This window comes from Phocoena sinus, chromosome 1 (genome assembly GCF_008692025.1).
Source record: "Phocoena sinus isolate mPhoSin1 chromosome 1, mPhoSin1.pri, whole genome shotgun sequence".
Classification (NCBI taxonomy): Eukaryota; Metazoa; Chordata; class Mammalia; order Artiodactyla; family Phocoenidae; genus Phocoena; species Phocoena sinus.
The window spans coordinates 96126837-96146432 of record NC_045763.1 but is presented as its reverse complement, the minus strand read 5'-3'; the positions used below and the strand labels follow the sequence as shown (position 1 = coordinate 96146432).

The following is a 19596-nucleotide window of genomic DNA, read 5'->3' as shown; positions in this document are numbered from 1 at the left end:
TGTGTAATGGCTTACCTGGATCTTTGTGATTATTTCCTTGTCTGTCTCCCAACCCCACTGCGAGCACATTGGGCACAGAGGACTTGACCAGCTTTCAGCGAGTGTCTGTGGGGCCAAGGCTGGCATGGGATAGGTGATGAATGTCCTGGTGGGTGACCGTCAGATTGGCAGGTGGAGAGAATGATCAAACAGTTGGCACTTATAGATGGCGGGGAAATATGAAATAGAGAAGGCTTGTGGGGAGGGGCAGTTTCCTCCTCCCCCGGGGGCTCCCCACTCCCTTTCAGGGTCTCTTTAGCACTCCGCTGGTTCTACTAAAACGGGCCCTGGGTGTCCAGATGTGAAGGCTCTGGCTCTCTTTCGAGCACATGGAGCTGTGGAGTTCGAGGGGGCCGTGCCACTTGTAGCTACCACCTGCATCTGTAAAATGAAAGGTTTGGTCCAACCTTTTCTTCACTATGGATCTGACTCCTTTTCCTGTATACTCTGAGCGCTCGGAAGGGTTTTGTCTGGTCTTGGGCTGTCTACTCTATAGCCATTCACTACATGTGGCTCTTGAGCGCTTGAATATGCCTTGGTTGAATTAGATGTGCTGTAAGATACACACCAGATTTTGAAGATTTAGAATAAAAAAATAAAACAATATAAAAGTCTTGTTTTTTATCTTGATTACATATTGAAATGATGCTATTATAAATATATTGAATTAAATAAGGTATAAGAGGGCTTCCCTGGTGGCGCAGTGGTTGAGAGTCCGCCTGCCGATGCAGGGCACGCGGGTTCGTGCCCCGGTCTGGGAAGATCCCACATGCCGCGGAGCGGCTGGGCCCGTGAGCCATGGCCGCTGAGCCTGCGCGTCCGGAGCCTGTGCTCCGCAACGGGAGAGGCCACAACAGTGAGAGGCCCGCGTACCGCAAAAAAAAAAAAAAAGGTATAAGATTAAAGTTAATTTCACCTGTCTTTATTTTTTCTAATGTAGCTTCTTAGAATTTTAAAGTTATGTGTGTGGCTCACATATTTCTAATGGTCAGCTCTGGTCTAGAAACTGTTTCTTACATAATAAAGAATGAGTTTACCTGCTTTTTAATTGCTCAAGCACGTATGAAAACGAGCATTTCCAAGCGGTATTAAATGACCAGTGTAGTCCTGTAGTCCAAGGTGCAATTTCTATTAGATGATTTGAAATATGAGAATAACTTTTGCAGACATTTCCTTCTGCTCTGTGAGCAGTCTCGTGGTAGGGACTAAAGATGGAGCATCTCCAGGCTGGCAGAAAGGGACATGTTCTACTCCACCATTGGATCTGTCATCCTGGCGTTGCCTGTCTGTTCCTGCACTCCATGTGATTTCAGCCTTTAAAGTAGGAATAGCCATGGGGGCAGCATGCAGGAAGCAGAGATCTCTGCGTGACTTTGAAAGTGAGCTGGGTTTGGAAAATATGTTAACTTTGACCCAGCTGAATGATTTGTAGGCAGCTTTGAAAATTCATTCTATTTTCCAAGTCCCTTAAGTCACATAGAGCTCTCCCAGTCTATTCCTGATCTCATAAACAACCTGTCCTCTGGCCTGATACTAGCACATAGGACACATCTGTTTAAAGTGAGTTGTGTGAAAGCCACAGTGGGTTCTTAGTGAGCTGGTAATAACACTGCTACCACCTCAAGTGCTGAGCTAGAGTCGTTACTATAATTGTACAGTGAGTAATCAGTGTTTACCTACAGGGCCCACAACTAGATTCCCTTTTGTAGTTGTGAAGATATTAAAAGCGCCACATGAATTTTGTAGATTGTATCTCTACTCTGTGTAAAGTCAGGGAATGATTTGCAAATATGATTACGTTTTCAAACTAAAGTATTTCTTTTTAGTTGCCTACAAAAAGTTGAATTCTTTATTGTGTACTAACTTCAACACATCCTCACAGACCAGTGTAAATTTAGGTGAAGTAGTATTTATGTTTGTTCTGATTTCTAACTGGAGAGTTGTGCTTCCAGACACCTAACTCTGCACTGATGAATTTCAGGTTTCATCTGCTTTGGTATTTGGACCCAGGGGATGGTTAGAACAGTGTGTAAGAAAAATTGTAACTTCTTTTTACTTGGTGTGAGAAAATTAGCATTGCTGGTACCAGTTTGCTTTTTCCCTGCCTGCTCTTTAGTCTGAAAGTGTGCATTTTGAAACCACCTCTGCGAATTTTAGTAAAAAGACTTTTTTGATCTGCTAGAATTTACATGTATGGAGTAAATTCTAGAGTCTGTCTGGGGCACAGCAGGCAAGGTGGTTGTATGGGGCTGAACAGCAGATGTGGGGAGAGTTGGTGGCAGGGGAAGGCTGGAAGGGGGTGGGGAGCAGATCCAATCAATTGAAGGCTCTGAGTGTCCTGCTAAATAATCTGATCTCTGCACGAGGGCTAACATTTAAGAATTTTAAGGTGGGCAGAGTGGTGATGGTGGTGTGACCAGATTGACAGTTTTGAAATGTCATACAGCCTCTATGGTAGCCACGTAGAAGATGAAGGAAGTGAAATTGAAGGCATGGAGATGAATTGGAAGGCTTTTCCAGTGACTGAAGCAAGAGATAGAGAGGACCTGGACTAAAGGCAGAAGCACAGGAAGAGAGAAGGAGTTGGATCTGAGAGACATTTAAAAGGGAGAATTGGTAGAATGGGGTATGAAGGAGAAGTGCCTGTCTAGAAAGTTTCCTGGCTTCCTGGGCAGGTGAGGGAGAGGAGAGAGACTATGGGCTCATTGGCAATAGGGAGCAGAAACAGGTTTGAAGGAAATATGCTCTATTTTGGGTCTTCAGGGGCCGAGTGTGGAGGCCGAGAATGCAGAGACAGCAAGACCTCGATGGTGTTGAAGTGCCTCATGAGACAAGTGCTGGTCTGTTTGGTTTAGAAAAGCTTTGCTTAATGACCTCTCTCTTAGAACCTGAAAACTATTCACCGTCAACCAAATAAGGAAAATATTATTCAGGAAATGGCAACTACAAAGAGCTTCTCAGAGAGTAAGGGGCAAGTGTTCTCACTGGAGCATGCGATGAGGGAGGAGGTGAAGCCAGAGCATGGTGGTTCTCACCCATCAGACCTCTTATAACCTGCAGAGAGTCTGGGAAGTTCCCTGTTGCCCTTCAAGATGCAGCCCAGGGTCACCTCTTCTAAAGACCCTTTTGAGCCTCTCTGTCCGTCAGGCTGAGGGGGACAGCTGGCCTTGCTCACTCCTCTGGGCTATGGATGCACTTTGTAGTACTAGGTCTGTGTTTCCACTATCCACCCTTGTGGTCTTTCCCAACAGATGGTGGGTTTTTGAAAGTAGGAATTATATAGTCTCCATTTTGCTATCCTCAGTATAACAAAATGGAGTTTATCAGGTGTATCTAGCCCATAGTAAGTGTTCCACAGATGTTCCCTGAGTAAATGCAGGAGATTCATGGGCAGGATGGTGAGTTAGAAAAAGCAGTAGCCTGGGTAGAGGAGAAGGGACCTGGATTCTGGTACCAATTCTGTTGCTCTCGGTTCTTTGGCCTTGGACAAGCTAGTTAATTTTTCTGGGCCTTGGTTTTATTCTAGGCAAAGAAGGAGATGGAATGAGAATCTAGGAAATCCATGAATGGTCTTCAAGAGGTCCCTGGATTTCTTAAGATAAAATGCAGAATTGTGTATACTTATATGTCTATGTGTATCTGTGTATTAGTATATACAGTCTTTATTTTCCCTCCCTCTGAGGAAAGGACCAAGAACTTTCATCAGCCTCTCAAAGAATCACTTGAATAAAATGTGGGGATGGCTCTAGAATTTCTGTAGAGGATGGAGTTGGGAGGGATTGTCATATGGTTGGGGGTGGGGATTCAGCTAAATGACTTGTCCTGAAATTGTGGTTAAATGACAGACACACTCTAGTTACATAGATTTTTATATTTATTTGAGGCAGTGAGGTGTGGAGGGGATGGGGACTGTGGGGCGATGTGTGCTGAAGCTTCTCTGAGCCCGTCTCTTTGTACTGTCTGTTCTTAGAGCTCTTTTATGAGCTGGATGTGATTCTGGCCGTTATTAGTGTTATATCTTCACGAGCAGACTAGGCATGGAACATTTGTTTGTTTTTTACTAAAATTCACTGTAGCAAGGTCAAATGCAATTGTTTTTAGCCTGTTAGACATAATTTGGTATGACAGGAGTTTATTTTTTTATTTGATTATTTTGATTAAACATTAATTACACGGAAGCAGGAAATGAATACTAAATAAAAGAAAAACATTTACTGTCAACAGTCCTCATTTTTAAAAAGCATAGTGTTACAACTAGACAAGCTTAGCAACTGTCGGCAACTATTAACAAACGCTAGCCATCAAGTACTCGAATGTACAACATAATTTATTAAATGTATTCCCAGCCATTAGAAAGCTTTCCTTTGTATCCTATGATAACTTGAGGTAGACATCACATGTTATTTTCTGAAGTGCTTTGCAAAGACCAAATCTTACTTTACCAATGATGATGGTGGCAACAGTGGCATTAGGAAATAGCAGTAGAAGTACAGGACATTCTTCTGTGGTTACCCAGCTAGTGAGAGGTGAAGCTGGGATGTGAGTCCAGAAAATTTGAGTCTTAAGCCTGCATCTTAACCAGCCTAGTATATGACTTTCCTAAAGAGAGGTTCTTTATCTCTATAGAGCTTTACTTTTGAAGCCTCAGAATAATACATACAGAATAATTCTTACATTTATGATCAGTATCAAGGTCTGCACAAACTGTAATTCGGACCACTTAAACCCATATAGATACTCTACTCTTCTGAACAATGCAAATGAGTTTCCCATAGTTCATAATCTTCTTGATACAGAAGTAATGTTTTATTCATCTTATCTAGTTGTACTGCTTTGCTTTACCCACAGAAGACGTGCTAGGGATGTTTTTCAACAGCCTTCTACAGTATGCAGAGCAACAACCAGCTATTTTAGGAAAGATGTAAACATGTTGCTAGAAATGGCACTAAGCTGCAGTGTATCCTAATGGGGTAATTTGCTGTGTGAGATTAGAACTGCAAAGGAAATTAAGATAATGAGTTCTGTTGATTTCCTAGGAGAAAGTGAGATATATTGTTAGCCTGAAACTCACCATCTGGTTGGATGTAGGGTTAGGCTTCATTGGCAGAGAATCAGATGCCGGCGTAATACCAGGTCTCTGGGTTGCTTCTGGTTGCGCTCAGTCTAGTCTACAGGCCTATCCTGTCTGAATTACTCAGCCCAGCACCCCCAGGCCCACACTTCCAATTACGTCCTCTGGGGTTTGGGTTTTTCCTCCATGAACCCGCAGGGCACTTGCTCTGAGCCTGTAGGAACCATGATGCAGCATCCCTGCCCATAGCTTCAGCTGCTAGATGGTAGCTTCGTGCTGTGGTGCTGCAATGCTGCAGACCGTTCTTGAACTGCCAAGCTTGTCAGGTGCTTGGGGCTCAAGCTTGAAGCCACCTGATTGCCCTTTTTTAACCTATCTTCCTGGAAGAAGCACTTCCCCAGGAACTCCTATTGAATCCAGAGCCCTGTTCAGGAATCTTTATAGCCTTCCCATTGGCTCAGGGAGAAAGTTAAGAGAGAAAACTTCAGAGCAGAGAGCTCAAGGAGGTAAAGCCATAATTAATTAGTACTTCTTGGCAGACCTGTGTGCTGGTCCCCATGGTTCCTTGAGTTCTTCGCTATGTCCATGGCTTCCTTAACTCAAGACCTTGGAAGGAGCTATGGCAAACTGCTTCTGCACGGTTGACTTGCTTTTCTCACAAACTACGATATCAACAGCACTAGTGTGCCAGATAAGCAGAGGTGAGAATTAGCCAGAAGGTCTCATGAAGAGAAGAGTTAAAATGGGTAGCTTTATCAGTGTACGGTGTTGCCATTCAGTTTTGGCAAACTGTTTTTCTTTCATGGCTTTTAAACTGACTAATGGGGATGGAAAAAATAAAGAGCCCAAACTAAATAAAAATTATCATTAGGGGGAAAATTTTGATGGGGAGGGGCGTGCCACTGTGTACGTTGTCTCTAGGTTTCAGGAGATAAGCAACTCTTTCTCATACTTAATATTTAATTTTCATAATGGGCTTCTTCAGTTACTCATTCATTCCTCACTTGTGGCAGGCTAAGCTCTTTACATATCTTTACACATATTATCCCTAATCCTCACAACAATTTTGCAGGGTAAGTAGTAGTCATTCATTTGTTTGAGCAACAAATATTTTTGTGTTAAGTGGTTGTTTGGAGGCTGGCTGTGAGTGCAGTGATGGGAATAGAACAGTGAAGAAGCAGTTTCCCTGCCCTTAAGGTATTTTCCATTGTTGGATGGGAAAGACAGACAAACAGGTCATTAGAATGCCTTGTTGTATTCTTACACACTCTTCGGGGGTAATGCGAGTTTGTGCATATTTATTGAAGAGCAGTGGTTATACCTAGTCAGCCCATCTAGGAATCCTTCCTATAGAAATACCTGCACACAATTGAAAAGGTATTTGGCAAGGATGGTAATTGCAGCATTGTTGTAGCAAAATGTTGAAAAAGTTCACTGGCAGGGGAAGCGTTAAATCATTATGTTATATACAGACACTGGAATGTGATACAACATTCAAACGAATAAATGAATGAATGAATTCATTAAAATGAATAAAGATCTGTATGTGTTGACACCACTATATGTGATATGTTGGTAAATGACAAAAGCACGTTGGTAGAGAAATCTGTATAACAGAAACACATTACCTAAAATAATAATCATAAAGAAAAAGAAAAAAAACAATTCTGCAAGAGTCACACCAAGATTCTTAGCTCTGGTCTCCTTTAGGCAGAAGGTGAGAGAGGGGTGTGTGGGGGGGGCGGGCAACTTTTATGTATTTCTGCATTATTTCAATTGACAAGATAAACACGAGTCCTTTTGAAATATTTTAAACAGCAGATAAATTTTGAATAAGGGGATAGGTGCTAGCGCAGAGTTATGTCCAGGGTCCTGTAGGGACAGAAAGAACCCAGACTGGAGGAGGGAGATGGTCAGAGAAGGCTCTGGGTGGGGACCAACCTGGCCGAGACAAGGATGAATGTAGTCAGGCGTTTGGAGGGAACCGAGGACGAGGGTTTCCTGCTCGGGAGCATCCCGGAGCACTGTGGCCCCTCTACGCTGTAACAGCCGGCCCAGGTGGTCCCGGGTTCTTCCTCCTTCCTCAGCCTCCACGGTGTGTCAGCCGCTGTTCCTAAATACTTCGCATATTTCCACCTCTTCTCTAGCTCTCCTGTAGACCTCTCATTTCTCACCTGGATGATTGAGAACCCCCCCACCCCCAGTGGGTCTCCTGGTCCCTATCTGTATCCCATGTCCTCCTACCCCGGTCTGTCCTTCACTTTGCTGAGTGATCTTCTAAAAATGCAGTTTTGACCCTGCTATCTTCCTTAAACTTGTCAATGACCCTTCATAGATTCTGGGATCTAGCCCACCCCTCCAAAGCAGACACACAGAAGCCCTGCTCACCTCTCCCACCTTCCTCGCACGGTAACTCTTATTCTTGTTATCTGGAATTTTTTCATTTCTTTGCAAATGCCATTCTTCTTATCAAACAAGGGGTGGATGTAGGTAGAGAAAGAAAATCCATGATGTGGATTTAGTAGTTGGTTTTCAGCCTATTAACCTGCAAATATTCTAACTTGTTACCCCCCTTTCTGGGAGTAAATGTCCATATGTCATGTTATTTGAGGCAACAATTTAGAAATTAAGACATTTCAAGGCAAATAGTCTTCTTACCACCCTTGGGGCTATTTTCTTTTGTAAATATACTTGAAGGATGTTTCTAACAGCAGGTCATTCTCCACACAGAGGACTTCAGAATCTGGCATTAATTTGTGTACTTGTCTATTCCAAATCCGGACACACTCCACCTTTATATAGAATACACACTGTTCTAAAAACACTACATTGACCAAACAGTCCTTATTTGCTTTGGCTAAACTTGAGTTAATGGATGGACTTGATGTACAATAAGATAGATACAAAACTGAGTGATAGTCCCCTGGGAGATTCACTTTAAGACATGCTACCTATTATCCTTCAGTCCCATCCACTGAACTTTTATCTTTATGTTATTTTTCTATCACTGAATAGACTAGATAATCCTTTTAAGTAAATAACAGTTGGTTTCAGCATGTTAATTTTCAGAAATGTTTGTACTTACATTCAATGCAGGAGTGAAGTGATAGACTATTGTCTCGCTCCCTCTGGTGGACAATTGTATTAAAAAAAATCAAACTACATATAGTCTTGTGTGGCGGGGACAGGTTGTGACTAGTTCTGGTGTTTTAACATTTGTGTTAAATAATAGCAGTAGTAAAACACATAGCGGTACTAATGCTGTTGCTGTTTCTCTTGTTATTGAGTAGTGACACTGCTGTGAAAAAACGAATTAGAAGCCGACTTCACCCCATAACTTTAGAACAGTGCTACATCAGGATAAGTCTCATGCTAAAATTCAACAATGTAGTTAATTCAGCAGTCTAAATATTACTCCACAGATTATCCTGGAATCCTCCAATAGCTAGACTTTTCACTCAATGCATATTTTAGAAACTTAGCAGATGATTATTTTTATCTTGAATCAGTTTATTTTGATAAATTTATTATTTCGTTCATGATCTTCTGAATTTACAGACTCACTGAAGTTGCTTTATCTTTCTTATGGATATTAATCGATATCAAGTGTTGCCTAGGTGGTTGTTTTTTGCTCTTCAGCAAGGTTAAACCAGAAAGAAATTGCATAAAGGCCTTCGATTAGATTAAATGTCATTTGTATATAATGATAATTTTATTTTATTTATTAATAACAGTTCACATTTGTTGAGTTAAGCATTTGATGGGCATTGTGTCATTTAATTTTTCAGTAACTCTGTGAGGCAGGTAGGTAATTGTTATTATCCACATTTTATCGAGGCTGGTGAAGGTGGGCCTAGCTCATCCGGGTGTTCTCAGTTCAGAGTTTGTAACCACAACAATATACTGCCTCCTGATGTTAGGTGATAAATAAGTATATGTGTGGCTAATACCCTTATGCGACTCCTAGTACTGGAAACATTTCCATCTTTGAACTGGGGAATTCAAAGACTACCTCAACCTAGAGATAGATTTTTACCTTTTCTCTTTCTGTTTTCTCATTGTGAATAGGCCTTGTAGTAGAACGTATTTACGTTTTGTTTAGATACTTAAGACAAATTATATCTATTATCATAGAAACAGGTTTCATGAGAAAAACACATTTTAGCTCATTAGCTTCCTCAGTAAGTCTTTGAAAGAGATGCTGTTAGGTGTAAACGTGGGAAGGAAGGGTACAGTTGCTATGTACTAACGCTAAAGCTCTAGCAGGGCACATCGAGGGTTAGGTACTGAAGACCTTTATGAAGAATTTTTGAAACAGATACAGATAATTAAGGGTAATTTAGGAAATTCCTTTTCTGAAAATATTCAGAATTAGAATAAGGTAATTTTCTTGAAGTTGGCAATTATAAAGAATAGCTACCATATAAATGCTTTACATGTATTATCTTTTTAATTCTCATAATAAGATAGTGATTGTTAATAACCTAACTTAATTATTATAGGCAGTAGCCAGAAGAGAAAGCTGAGACCCAGAGAAATTAAGTAGTTTGTACACGGATATACAGCTAATAAATGGTGAAGTCGGGATCAGAACTCACATGACGTGGTCTGGCTGGAGAGCCCACCCTCTGAACCACTTTGCTATACAGCAGTGCTGTCCAATAGAACTTTTTGTGATAACGGAAGTGTTTGATGTCTGTGTCGTCCAATGCAGTAGCCACTAGGCGCATGGGCTACTGAGCACATGTAACGTGGCTAGTCCAACTAAGGAACCTGATTTTTTGTTTTTAAGATTTTAATTAATTTAAATTTAAATAGCCTCTGTGTGGTTAGTGTCTACTGTTTTGGACAGAGCGGCGTTACAGGGTCTTTCAGATCATGTAGTAGGGGAGACATGAGAACTTTAGAATTACCCTGTCTAACTCCTTGTTTTTACTGATCAAGAAACTGCAAACCACATGGTTAGTAATCTGCTTAGAGCCATAAAATTAAGGAAAGGGACAAAATTATAAGTAGAGTCAATATTAAGGAAAGGGACAAAATTATAAGTAGGTGTTTATACTTCTCAGTTACAACTCTTCCCTTTCTGCACTTTGGTGACACCTGCAAACTTAAGTTTCCGCTGCTATTGTTAATATTAGATTGTAAAACTACTGTTTTTGAAAAAAAATATTTTTTTCTGAAATACACGTCCAGTGAGCCCTTTCCTCTTTTCTCAGGTTATAGAAGCATTATCGCGACTCTCTCGCACACCTGTAGCGCTGGCCACAGGAATCAGGTAAGCTAGCTTCTCTGTGGTTCGTACGTCCCGTTCAGTTCAATGAAGTGATTGTTTATTGAATGGCTACTATGTGTAAAGCACTTTGCATACAGGGACCACATCTCATTCATGAAGAGTGGCCGGGTATATAAGTGCTCAATAAACATTTGAAATTTATCGAGCAAGTAAGAACTTATTCGTAACGTTGAATAAGACACATTAGCTAAACATCGTTCTCAACTCACTGGTGACTGTCACTGATACAGTTCTTTCTTTTAACTTCCTCTGACATTCCTATGCAGGTGGTTCATTAAGACAAACACAAATGCTTAATTAAATAGATATTTTAAAAAAAGATATTGCAGTACATTTATATCTTGTAGGCCATAACAATAAGTCACAACTTCTAGGCGTTTAAGAAATAATCCGACAAGTATAAAATAATATATATTCAAGAAGGTGTATTGAAAGTTTGGAACTAAGTGAAAAACTTGGAAGGACTGTTGATCCTTGAAAAATGTGGGAATTAGGAGCACCAACCATCCACATAGTTGAAAATTTAAGTATAACTTATATTCGGCCCTTTGCATCCTCAGTTCCTCTGCACCCGTGGTTCCAACCAACTGTGGATCGTGTAGTATTGTAGTATTTACTATTGAAAAAAATCCATTTATAAGTGGACGTGTGCAGTTCAAACCTTGTTGTTCAAGGGTCCACTGTAAATTGGTTAAATTATACCTTCTCCATGCAGTGAAGCATTATGCAGTCAGTTAAGTATGGAAAGGTAGATGTGTTATGTTGTGTCAGGCCTTTTCTGTTTAAAATACTGCATATTCAAGTTAGGTCAGTCAGAAAGTTGTATTATTAGGAATGTTAGAAATACAGAAAAACAGTTTCGGTAGCCACACAGCCAGGCCACATGGAAATGGAATGGATCTCATTTTTTACCTGATTTCCTCAGGGCTCCATAATTCAGTCTCCAGCCGTTATGGGGCTCTGTGACCCTGGGTCTCTTCTTCTGTTGCTTCCATTTTTCTGTTCACATTCAGATTCAAACAGAGATGATCCAAGCATGACAGTCCAGTCCCTGGGTACAAAGCACAGTGACCTTGGGGAAGACACCCACAGACCCTTCCTCAGAAATGGGCCATGAGTTTGGCAGCTTTCTACAGTAGTCTGTAGGCTGGATAAAGGTTCCATACCTTGTCATTTTCTCTTCAGTACGTGATTATCTTTCCATGTCAACATATATTTTGTTATATGCAAACAGCACATTTTGAAATAGCATGATTCTATTCTTGTATTTATATATTGTTGATTCTGAAACTATATATAGAAGAGTTTCTTCCTGGTTATTTTACTTATAATTTCAATTTTTTACTACAATAGACTTGTATATAAGAGTATAATAAAATGTGTCAAAATTTATTTAAAAAAGGATTTTGAAACTGGCATTTTTCACACATTTTAATTTATTTGAAAAATATATGTTCCTCAGATGTGTTAAGTACTAAGTTAATACATAAACGGATGTGAAAATGTTTTCAATATACTAAATATAATTATTTAGTAATTACCTAGTGCTTATTTTTTATTTTGATGGATCCTCTTGTTTTTATGCAACATATGACATGCTGACTTCATGTAAAAAAGGGTAAAACTTTTGGCACTATAGTATCATCACTGTGATTTTGTTAGACATAAATTTAAGGCATTATGTTGGTGTTATGAATAAAGTTCATAGTACGAAGCAAACAAGGGAAGCCAATGGCTAGGAATAGGGTAGAAACTAAAGTGATTTTCTTTGAGCAGGGGACAAAGAAAATGTACTCTTTTTGAGGCCTGTTTGTTTGTCCAATAGATGAAAAATAAAAAATACAACTCACACAACTTACGGTCTGAGTAGAAAAGTATATCAGAGTCAGTGATCATATATAAAGGGCATGGCATTTTTGTTTTCTAATTCTCATCTATACTAGTGAATTGAGTCATGCTAGAATGGTTGTTACCTAATTACCAAGTTATTTGTCAGATCAGATTCTGTAAGTGCAAAGAATCTGAATGGTGCTAAAGGCAAGGACCCACTCTGAGCTGGGGAGCTGCAGTGGGCGCTGACGTGAGCCTGCAGGTGTGTGGCTGGTGGGAGGTCAGATGAGCACCTCAGCACGTCCACGACTGCTCACATGACTGTGGTGACCAGCCGTGATTGCTGCAGGTGATTTGAGGTAGCAGGTGCCACGCCTCCCTGGGGGACCCTGACACAGCCACAGGCAGGCCCTTTGGGAGAAGCCCCAGAAGTCGTGTTAAACATGGTGACTGATCTGACCACTTTGGCAGCAGCTGAGCGTATGTGTTTCGTGAGAGGTAAACGTCCAGCCTAGTTGTTGCCTATTCACTCTTTTTTTTTTTTCCCTCCCTCCTAGGCCCTTCCCGACAGAAGAAAGCGTTAATGATGACGACATCTACAAAAGCCTGCCTGATTTAATAGAGTATGTTGAGCATTTTCAACAAAAGTACACCACTGCCAATTTTTGCATCCTTTGTGGATTTTAACCGTGGGTGTTAAAATAGCTCTCTGAAGGGGAACCGTGGCTTAGTGATTAAGACATGTGAGAATTAACCTCAGACTCCTGATGGAAAGCTTCATGAGAAAATGTACTTCAACTGGCTTTTAATTCCTCTTGTGTGCCTTGCATTGTGCAAGTCTCTATGGAGAGTAAAGAAACAGACAGCAATGAAGTAACATTTGGAAGTTTCTCAAAGGCATAGTAAAGGTAGTAGATAAACCTGGAATCAGACAATTAACGAGAGGAGTATTAATAGAATCTACCACTGGACCTGTAGGACAGATAGCGCTTGCTGTGTAAGTTCAAGGACGAACGAGATCAGTGTGGGTGGGAGTTATTCAGGGATGTTTCATCAGATGGTGTTGATTCTGAAGAGAGGATCCTTTGGGGCTGTATCGTCTAATAGTTGGGAGAGGCTAAAGGTCTTTGCAGCTGGTTATCTTCTGCTGATTGAGTGACTTGTGCAGATTACAAATAAAGGTAAAACTTGATCCTCACCCCTCAAGGAACTGATGCCAAAGATCAGGTATGTTTGCAAAGAATTATAAGAAGATATAGATTCTGCTCCAGGAGAGATTCAGATCCTGTGGAAATTCATCCACTGATCGATCCTAATACCCCAGCACACGGACCTTGTTCTTGCCCTAGGACTTTTACACTGGCTGTCCCTTCTGCCCATGTGGCTGACCCCTCGCCATCCAAGTCTTTGCTCAGAATGGCTCTCCCAGTGAGGGCTTTCCTATCTAAAATTGCTGCCACCCTTACCTTGCTCTGTGTTTCTATGGTACTCGCCTCTACCTGAGGCAGTCTCGGCTTGCTTCATTTTTCGTCCGTCCCCTCATCAGAAGGCCTGCTTCATGTGGTCAGGAACTTGACCTTGTTCCTGGCTCTTTCCCCAGCACTTCAGTGTCTAGTGTCTAGTAGGTCCTCAGTAAGTATCTGTTTTCTGAATTAATAGGCCAAAGCTGCGTTGAGCACTTACTGTCTTCCAGGCATGATGCTTCAGGCTGGAGCTGTCTATAGTGAGACATCTATCAGTTCAAAGGAGTTTACTGAGTGCGCGTTTCTGTCCTAACCATGTTACACGCATCTCTCATGTAACACCACATTATGAGGTTGTTCCTAGTATTACCAGAGTTTACAAATGAGAAAATGAGGCTTGAAAAGCTAAGTAACTTGCTGAAGATCATAACTTGCTGAAGATCATAAGTAAATAGTAGTCTTTGGATTGGAACCCAGGCAGTTCTTATTCTAGTGTGGAGGCTCTTACTCACTGCATTGATTCCCAGAGGCCTTGCTCCTCTGAGAGCTCTCAGCAGGAGCCACCAGCAAGGCTGGTAGCCCTTCCCAGAGTAGGCTGCCTTTGGATGGGCCTCGAAGTCTTGTATTTTACATGTGTATCAAGAATGGTTTCTCATCTCTTCTTAAAATCTCCAAGAACTCACTAATCTTCAGCAAGGTAATTGCTGATTGTCTCATTGAATTGGCTACAGTCTTCATAAAGTGACTGTAAGATTACTTATCAGATAATCAAATTCCTTGTCGTCTTAGAAAGAATATTATCTCCAGTGCTATGATGACATTCTATCTTAACTCCCCACCTACACCTACTCATTTTTATAGTCTTCCCTCGTCTTGTTCTGTTGATGCCAAGATAAATCCTGTGAGGATGCAAGTTTGGAGAAAACTTGGGCCCCTGAACTGGCTGCTCTGAGGTGCCAACTCACATGCTCTGGGAGGTGCAGTCTGCTTCACCTCTTCACCAGGTGGTCGGAGGTCCAAATGTCGTGTGTTTCCTGCAAATTCCTGCTTTTGAGTTTGCTATGAGGGTTTGCTTTTCAGCCTTGGCTTTGTTATGATCTCTATGGGCTCATAGACTTCCCTTTAACCTCTGGGGGTGAATCGCTTGAAGGGAGGGCCCTAGAACAAACACTGGTCTGCTCCCCCAGGCATGGGGAGTCATTCTGTCCTCACGTGGAGAGAAACAGACACAGGATGGAATGGAGAGCATGTAAGATGGCTAAACGGTAGTGTCCTTGCTCCTTCAACCTTTATGACCAGGGTGTCAGACGGGACCATATCTAGGTTGCCCAGACACAGGAAAGCTAATATAGATTGCTGTTGATTTATTGACCATTTGAAGAATCACAGCTTTTTCCTCTCTCCCTTCTTCATTTTGTGCAAATCAGAGATTACTGCCCAAACTGTTAGCAAGAAAAACAGCTTTAGTATGGGATTGAATAACAAAAACCCAAACTGTTCTAGCCCAGTTGCAATGTGTGTGGGTGCGTGTGTGTCACTCCTACAATTCTTAGAGAAGAATCTGTGAGAATTTATACATATGTACCTCTGCCCTCATGCAAAATAGTCGATAGCAAGACTTAAGAAAGACGATGTGATTTTTTTGTTTGTTTTTTTGGCTTTTTTTTGTTGGTTTGGGGGTGGGGGTTGGAGGGTCTGAGGGAGGAAAAGGATTTCACAGCCTGTTTTCCTTCTGAACAGGATCCCCTTTGATACAGAACCTACTCCTTTATCATTTCTTTAATCTCAGTTCCTTCATGAACTCATCAGACCTTCCTACCCTTTGATGAGTTATAGAAAGTGCTCGAACCAGTTTAACAGCCCCACTGTTCTTAGGCGAGACTGCCTAAGGGGAGATGGCCTGCCTAAGCCCCTCAGTATGGAAATTCTGGAACTGCCAATAAGACTCACCATCTCCCCAGTTTTTCAGAGTAGAGAGCTGAAAGCATCCTTCAGTCCTCCCCCCTCTCCCTAATCCGGATTGGTCCCCAAGTCTGGTTGGTTGTAGCTGACACGGTCTCCTGAGTCTCTGTTTCTCTCCTCATCTGCCTTTACCCTGGTTATGGTACTCATTACCTCTCACCCACAGCATTTCATTTCTTGGCTTCTCTATCTCCCTGCTTGGCTTCTTGACCTTCCACACTACCCCTCTATAACCCCCTGTGGTCCTCAGATGCCCAGGTAAGGTTGAGCTCCCAGAGTGCAGGGCCCTTCTCAGATTGGTTCACCTCTTCCCTTTGGGGCTCCCCTCACTCACCTGGTCCCACTGGACCGGACTCCACCCCTCACGTCACCAGCTTCTGCACACCTCTCTGCCATCGCACAGGTTGGGGTCCTTTCAATGCTCATCCCCTCTTCTCATTCACTGTGTCACCCTGGAGGGTGGAAACTGTGTCTGCCTTGTCTGCGGTTATATCTGCTGGAACATGGTATTTATTCAGCAAATACCTATTGAATAAATAAATACACTCAAGATCCAGTTCAGATGTAATATCTTCCATGAAGCTTTCCCTGCCTTCCTTAGTCAGAGTTATTCTTACTCTTTCCTCTGCACTCATAGAATTTTGTGTTTATGTGCTGTTTTCCACACTAGACTATGGGAGAGCCCTTGGATCTTCTGGATCCATGTATTCTTAGCACTGGTGAGTCTGGCAATCAGTAGGTTCTTAGTTTAAGAATCAGGTAGGTGGGTGGACGGGTGGACAGGTAATCCTGGAATGAATTTTTCTCACAGCACTTTCTCTGAAACTTCTCTCACCACCAGAGCGTTCTCCTTTAAGGCACCTTCCGAAATTTCTTCTGGGTGTCTGACAGTTCATTTCTGTCAAATGCCTCCAGATAACTCTTCATGACAAACATAGACAACCTTGTGATTGCACCTACTTTGAAAAATGCTCCGAGTTGCAGAGTGACATTTATAGTTAGTGCTTTTATTTTTGTACGTCAATTTATAACGTTCTATCTGCACAGGCCCAAGAGAAATGCTAAGGGCTGGCAGTACTGAGCGAGTTGAATTTCTTTTCAGAGAGATATTAATGCTTCTTTCTAACGTACCTAAATTTATTAATCTCAGTTCTTTGGCATTATTAGTTAATAGAAGCTAATTCTAGAACTCTTGAACTGAAAGGAGAAACTTAAGGAGTAGTAACAGAATGGGTGATAGGTGGAAACAGCTGTTTCTGTGTTGACTGGATAGGGCCCGATTTTTAAAGTCTCCATGAACGCTTCCACAGTGACTGATTATCTTTCCCTAACCCTTCATTTGAGATTGTAAACCTGTGCACTTTGTTATAAAGAGGAAGCTAACACACCATTGTAAAGCAATTATACTCCAATAAAGATGTTAAAAAAAAATAGGGATTATTTTCCACTGCCAGGAGACCAGCAGAAGAATTTCAATGGCTTTTAAAAATGTCTTGTGGCCTTGGGACCATTTCTTTAAGCAAAATACAAATAGAACAGATAAAAGCAGAATCTGACAGAATCAAACCTGTGGGTACCCTCTGAGTGGCCTTGAAGGAACATGGTTTGAAAACCATTGCATTAGATATTGACAATTATAATCAGCAGAAATTTTTGCTTTATAAAGATTATTTATAACATATTAGGGCCTCCCCAACTCCTGTGTCTTCTCCATATTATACCCTTTAATACAGGTAATGAAACTGAGGTCTTGACATATGAAAAATGGGAGGTAGTATGATAGAGCAGTTAAAACACTCAGTGTGTGAGACAGACTGGGTTTTAAATCCTGGCTCTGCTGTCTGGTTAGCTGTGTTATCCTGGGCAAGTCAAAGAACATTGTGTTCTCTCAAAGTCCTTGTCACTCGAATTGGCCAAGCAACAGTGCCCACCTGATAACACAATTAATGCTGGACCTGGGCAAACCAGGCGAGATAATCCATGCAGAGAGGCGTAGTAAATGCCCGGTGAAGGTTAGGGCACTGCCATCGTTGTCAGATTCTGTGGTTGTCGTTTGTCATTGTTCTTATTAGGAGGGGCAGAGCTGTAATGTAAACCTTTGACTCTTTCCACTGTATTTGATTTGCTCTCTGGATTTTCTGCTGAAATCCAGTAAGCTATTTCTAACTACTGTATTTACTGCATGCTAGAAAATGACGTCTATGTTATACCTTTTGCTTCAGTGAAACCCGTGTGGAAGATGAAGAGGGTCTGTACGACTGTGTTTATGGGGAAGACGAAGGCGGAGAAGTGTACGAGGACTTGATGAAGGCAGAGGAGGCGCATCAGCCTGTAGGACTTTGACTTGCCCGTTTTTTAAGTTACTCTGAGTATCTTATTAGGAAAGTGATTATTGGAAGGACTAATTAATATAATAATAAAATAAAATTTATGTTTTAATTATACTAATTATAAAATAATAGCATAATTATAATTAATACAGTAGTTATAATTATTTATGTAACTTCTGCTGGGATCATTGTTTGTTTTTCTTTTTTATCTTGCTTATAACTCTATAACCATGACTCGTTATTCTGAGTATTTTATTAGGGAAGTGATTATTTGAAAGATGAATGAATACAATAATTATAATTAATAAAATGAAATAGTATTTATGTTATAAGTATATTAATTATAATTATAAAATAATAGCATAATTATAATTAATACAATAATTATTTATGTAACTTCTGCTGGGATCTTTTTTTTGTTTGTTTTCTTTTTTATGTTTACTTGCTTGTAACTGTATAACCATGATGTGTTGCTGCATTTGGAGACATGTAAACATGACATTTTACAGTTCAGAACAAGCATAGGAAATATCTGGTCTAAATCTCTCAGTTTACTCGTAAGAAAATCAAGTCTAACCAGTAAACGGCATGCCACACAGCTAAATAATTGCAGAGTGGCAATAGAACATAATTTCAGGGGATCATGAAATTATATTGTTATGAAAGGAAATCTCTTGCAAAGCAGGTAAATCTACTTTAAGTTTGATGTGGCATAAAGTATAAAGAATATTTCTTCCTGTTTGTTAGGGGTTGATACGAGATATTTTTGTTGTTGTTGTTTGTTTCATTATAGGTCTCCTAGCATTTTTTACTATTTTATAAACTTAGTTTCAGATATTGCCATAGTCAACAGCAGCCCACAAAGCTTTGTCTGCATTAAAATATCTAAAACATTCAGAATTACTCTGAATCATTTTCTCATATATAATTTGAAATGAAAAATAAGGTCAGTTGCTTAAGCTTTTATTAACATTTTCTTTACACAAAAGACTTTCTTCATCAGCTGGGTGGTACTTTAGGTTTCTTCGGTGCTTTGATGAATTCGCTCAGCTCTCTTGGACCTCTTGCATTTAATAAAGGGCCGGCGGGTTGTCCGGTGCCCACATAGGGGACAGTAGCTTCTGTGGGATGGAAACAAGCTGGCTGGCCTGTGTTCAGTAAACGTCATGAATGTATGCTTTAACCACTGCACGAGCTGACAGGACACCTGCGGCAGCAGTTTAAGAGTGTTTTAGGAGATGGAGTATCATCCATACCCCTTTAATTATCAACTGCTTTGGGCTCCAGCAAATTCTCCATTGTCTTTCCCAAGGACCGTCTTCACTGAGCTTACGGTGCTGGGCTGTTCATGTGGCCCAGGGTGAGCAGTGATGATGATTGAACGCACAGGGCCCTTCTTGTGCATTCCTCAGGGTGTTAAGCACGCTACACAGGTTATCTCATTTACAGCTCCTTGGGCTGGGTACTGTAATTCTGTTTTATAGATGAGAAAACCGAGACACAGAGAGATGAGATAACTTCTTCACAATAACAAACTAATAACAGCAAAACTGGTTCTTAAACCAAATTCTATCTGATCCCCAAAACTTTGATCTTCCTACTATG

General features: G+C 41.0%; 1 protein-coding gene across 1 annotated transcript in view; it reads left to right on the top strand.

Annotated features, from left to right (window-relative positions):
• The window catches only part of VAV3 (vav guanine nucleotide exchange factor 3), a 406520-nt gene that overhangs the window by 176772 nt on the left and 210152 nt on the right, over positions 1-19596 (top strand). The window contains exons 3-5 of the mRNA XM_032621142.1: positions 10330-10388; positions 12794-12859; positions 17884-17992. Of these exons, the coding sequence (XP_032477033.1) occupies positions 10330-10388; positions 12794-12859; positions 17884-17992 (234 nt within the window). The remainder of the gene's footprint in view (positions 1-10329; positions 10389-12793; positions 12860-17883; positions 17993-19596) is intronic.